Source organism: Chrysochloris asiatica, unplaced genomic scaffold, assembly GCF_000296735.1.
Source record: "Chrysochloris asiatica unplaced genomic scaffold, ChrAsi1.0 scaffold00611, whole genome shotgun sequence".
Taxonomy (NCBI): domain Eukaryota; kingdom Metazoa; phylum Chordata; class Mammalia; order Afrosoricida; family Chrysochloridae; genus Chrysochloris; species Chrysochloris asiatica.
Window position 1 is genome coordinate 87,771 of NW_006409129.1, and position 5,097 is coordinate 92,867.

General features: G+C 33.7%; 1 protein-coding gene across 1 annotated transcript; it reads right to left on the minus strand.

Moving 5' to 3' along the window:
• Positions 1-3,541: 3,541 nt before the first annotated feature.
• On the minus strand, positions 3,542-4,492 carry LOC102816601 (olfactory receptor 8K3-like). The gene has a single exon (XM_006877807.1). The coding sequence runs from the start codon at positions 4,490-4,492 to the stop codon at positions 3,542-3,544; it is 951 nt and encodes a 316-aa protein (XP_006877869.1).
• Between the last annotated feature and the right edge of the window lie 605 nt (positions 4,493-5,097).

Below are 5,097 nucleotides of genomic sequence, written 5' to 3' on the forward strand. Positions count from 1 at the left end.
GGTACTGACTCAATGGCACCTAACAACAACAACAGTTCCTTTAATGATTCATCCATAGAAGATCATTTTGAGTTGTTACATGTTTTTAGCTAGTATATGTAATTCTCCTGTGAACAGCTGAATAATGTTTATTTTGTGAACTTTAAGTTTTCATTTCTCTGAGATAAATGTCTAAGTGTGAGTTATTTTAATTTTGACAACAGCGAATTTATATCATGAATATTTTTCATCTAGATTTTTGCATGAATCAATTTTTTTTATTATTATTATTGGGTAGTATACATTTGCTTGGCTAAACCACAATTTATTTGTTCATTCTCAAGCAGATAAACATTTGGATTGATGCAAGTTTTTTGACATTTGTATACATATGTTTATAAGGAAAGATGCTGACTTTTCTTTAGGGCACATCTGTGTGAGTAAATGACTATTTTCTAGGTGATAATTTATTTACACAAAAAACACACACATTCTATGATTGTCAACTACTGTGTCTCCAAAAAGCTCTGGTAGCATACTGGTTACAAGTAGGGCTGATAACCTCAAGGTGAGCAGTTCAAAATTACTATCCATTCCACAAGGGAAAGATGAGGCTTTCTGTTCCCAGAACGATTTAGAACCTCGGAAACCCTATACAGGGTAGCTATGAGTCAGAACAGACTCCTCAGCATACTGCCACCATCATGTCCCCATTGGTGGAATTTTTGTAAAGGTGGTAAGCTTTTTCACCCTTTATTTTACAATAACATTAAAAAATACTTGACTTTGTGGTACTTACGAAAATATCTCTCAATGGGAAGAAACAGTTAACAAACAACTGCATTAGGCACATGTTATTTAGCAACAAGACTGATGTTTGAAAGAATTATTATCTACATCATTCTAATTTTTCCAGTAGCAGTTTATGAATATTCAATTCCTTCATCTACTTATTAACCACTAGATATTTCAATAGATATATAAAGGTACATAATTAGTGCTTCAACCTGAAAGTCATTAATGAATAATAATAAGAAATTTTTAATGCTTAATTGCCATCTGTATAAGTTCTTTTTTTTTTTTTTTACCATTTTTGTGGTTTGTTTCTTTTTGTTTTGAGACCTCTTTATATATATTATTAACAGAATCATTTAAGAGATACATCATTTGAAAATATTATCTCTCAGAATATAATTGTTTGGATGCAATCCTCTTTTTAAGAGTAGATGTTTAAAAATGTGATGTGGTCAAATACATATGGATTTTGTTTTCTATACTGAATATAATAAATCTTCAAATGTATTTATAAGGTGAATACAACCAATTGAAATCCAAATAGATTTTTAAAAATAAACTGAAAACAAATTTAAAAAGCAATGTAAATTATGTTTTTAATGATATGTCTACTGTTATTGTTAAGTGACTTAATGTGTTGGTTGTAACATCCACTAAAATATTGAACAGTTTTTGCAAGAGTAGACTTACTTGTTATAGCCAAGGTTTTACTGAGAATGTATTTGAGATTTTACTATTATGATTAATGGTAGTTCTAGGTTGTCCACGAGTGCTCTCTATCAGTTTCAGGAAGTTCCATCTTAACACTTGTTGTTGTTATGTGCCGTGGAGTCGGGTCCGACTCGTAACGACCCTGTACAGGGTTTCTGCGGCTGTAAATCTTTACGGGAGCAGAAAGCCTCATCTCTCTCCCACGAAACAGCTGGTAATTTCAAACTGCTGACCTCGCTGTTCGCAACCCGATTCATAACCACTTCGCTACCAGAGCTCCTTTTAATACTACTTTGGTCCAATTTTTAGAAAAGGTAAAAAATTTCTCTGCATGAAGTTTTTTGATGTATAATGTTTTATTTTGGAGTCTTGGTGTGGCACTGCAGGTTAATGCACAGGAGTGCGAGGTTGATTTCACCGGCATGATTGGCAGTTCAAATTCACCAGCCACTACTCCGAAATTCTATACAGGGTTATTATGAGTTGGAATTGACTCGATAGCATGTAGCAACAACAAAAGCAATGTCTTATTTACAATGAAAGTCTTGCATTGATTATTTAATGCAGAACCAATGATGCATACCTGAAACACACAATTTGATATATTTTACTTACAAATTGCAAGATTAATTTATAAACTTTTTTATAACAGACTTTCCACATATATGCTTGCTTGCTTAATTTTCTTTTATTGCCTTTGTGTTTGATGTCAAGATAAAGCTATTCTCATAGACAATTGAAAATATAGTGTGCTCGTCAATGTTCTAGAAATATATGTACAGAATTCCTTAAATGTTTCATAGAAGTTCACAATCAAGCCACTTAGACTTGTTTGAAGATGGGAAGTAGTTTAACTTATTTTTATGTGCAGCATAAAATTATATTTAAAATCATGAGAATTTTTGAGTGTTAACAGAAAAACACAGTAAAAATGCATGAGAAATTAGAGGGGAACATGGAGTAAGTTAGCCTGATATCATAGGAAACACATAAAATGTTACATATTACACTTCAATCACTAGAAATACAGCGTCGGAAGAACCATGAGATTATCATTCCTTTCTTCTTCTTCTCACTATAATTATCAAAACTGTGTTTATTTCAGTCATAGATCCTGATTACAATATAGTACACAATGTTCACATTTTAGAAAATGTAGTCAAAAAAGAAAGTTGCAACAAACTTAGCCCATTGTACAGTGGACCTCGTATACAAGGACATACAATCAATTCCAAGACATCTTCTATACAAAAACAATCAATGTTTTCTGAAGGGAAAAGTATATCAATATGAGACAAATACAATTAGGAACAGTATCAATAGAAAACAAAGCAAAAAAATAACTTGGAAACGTCAATGACTGATCTAAATAAATTTATTTTTTAACTGCCATTTCCACTTATAGAGATGAAATGGATTGGATTAGTCAAAGCAAGATGCTGTGTTTATTCTGCTGAACACAATAACTTGAAATTCTTACTGTTTATATTGCTATCACAAAATATTTTAAAACAATAACAAAGTTGAGAATCCCTAGTTCTTCTATATGAAAGGCAGAGTACTGATGATGAATGAGAGTGATTTTAAGTCTGGAAAACAGACATTTGAGAAAAATCAGATAACTGATTTATAAATCATTCCCCCACACTGAATCTTCTAGCAGTGAGAATAAACCACAGACATAAACAAACACACAATTTCAGCAAATACTTTTCCACTGATGAGGAAAACACCAGATATTTGGAATTCATATTATATTCACTACTGCTTACCTATTCTACTCAGTGTATTAATTCTAATTTTATTTACTAAAAATCTATCATCCCCTCCAAATATTTTAATTTACTATATTTCATAATTAAATGCTTATAACGAAACTGTTCTTTTTCTTAAAGAAGGCAATGTGTTTTACTATCTTATAAATGAATCTACTTCATCACTAAAATAGAGTGACTGGGAAAAGGCAATCTAGAAATGCATGTTTAATTTGTCTGTGTGTTGAAGCACACTGAAAATAGTTTAAAGTCCAGTATGAAATTTGCATGACTCACACGGTTTAATGAACTTTGAGAAAATATTGTTTACAATCTTCCCAAGCCCTACGCAAAGCGTATTTTACATCTTTGTTCCTCAAACTATAGATCAAAGGATTCAACATAGGGATAACCAGGGTGTAAAATATGGAAGCCACTTTATCATTATCAGAAGAATGACCAGACTTGGGCTGCACATACATAAAAATTAAAGTCCCATAGAACACTACCAACACTGTTAGATGAGATCCACATGTGGAGAAGGCCTTGCGCCTACCTTCTGCAGAGTTCATCCTGAGAATAGCTACAAGAATGAGCAGGTAAGAAATTAGAACTACTAGAAGGGATAAAATCAAATTAAAAACTGAAAAGATTAATATTATCATTTCTATTTCATGTGTGTTTGAGCATACCAAAGATAACAAGGGGAGACTCTCACAGTAGAAATGACTGATTACATTGTAGCCACAGAAGTTTAAATTAAAAATCTTTATGGTGACCAGAAGAGATACAAATGTGCAGTAGAGATAGGGGACTGTCACCAGCACATGGCATGTCCTTTGGGACATAATGACTGTGTAGAGCAGAGGGTTACAGATGGCCACATAGCGGTCATAGGACATGGCTGAGAGAATGAACAGTTCACTGCCAATGAACACAATAAAGAAAGCTAACTGTATAGCACAAAAGTAATAAGAGATTGTATTTTCATCCACAACAAAATTTACCAACATTTTGGGTCCCACAGTTGTTGAGTAACCAAGATCAGTGATAGCCAGATGTCTGAGAAAAAAATACATGGGTGTTTGTAGCTTGGAGTCTATCGTGGTGAGGATGATCATGCCCAAGTTGCCAACCACTGAGATCATGTAGATGATGAGGAACAGCACAAACAATGGAGCCTGCAGCTCAGGGCGGTCAGTGATTCCTATCAGGATGAATTCATTCAGCAATGTTTGATTGTGTTTGTCCATCTAGGTCTATCAGGAAACCTATTCTGGGTAGATATATCAACAGAATCAATAACTTTTATGTAGTATTGAAATGAGAGATCTCCTTGAGAATTCAGAATTTCTAAAATCAGCAGAGCTCTCCTGGCCTTGAGGCAGATAGGGCAGAAACAAGCCTCACAGGTGGCATTTACTGTATGGTATTGTTATTTGAACTCATACGGTAACACTGACCTTGTTATTGTTAGATAGTTTTCTTGTGAACAGACTAATCCTCTATTTTTGCTTCTGTACTCTTTGCTTCAGCAAATTCCTTTTGATAAGCCCCTAGACCCTGAGCCAAGAACTTAGCATATGTAAGCTAGCAGCTATTTCCCTACAGCATGGGAGGCCTGGGAGAATTCATTTCCTACTGCCGTCTGCCTATAGTTGTCTGTTGTGCCAATAAAATTCTCTAAATTGGACATGATAGTGGTCATCATCTTTCTTTGGGACTCGAACTCATAATAGTATCAAGTTGTATATATTTAGCATACAGAGTCAGTATACTAGCTGTAGAAGACAAATTCAAACTTTGCAATATTGCTATTTGAAAGGAAACACAACATCCATAAACAAAGTATGCCATT

Excerpts from the sequence above, each read along its gene's own strand:
- LOC102816601 (XM_006877807.1), bottom strand. The coding sequence starts at position 4,492 with ATGGACAAACACAATCAAACATTGCTGAATGAATTCATCCTGATAGGA.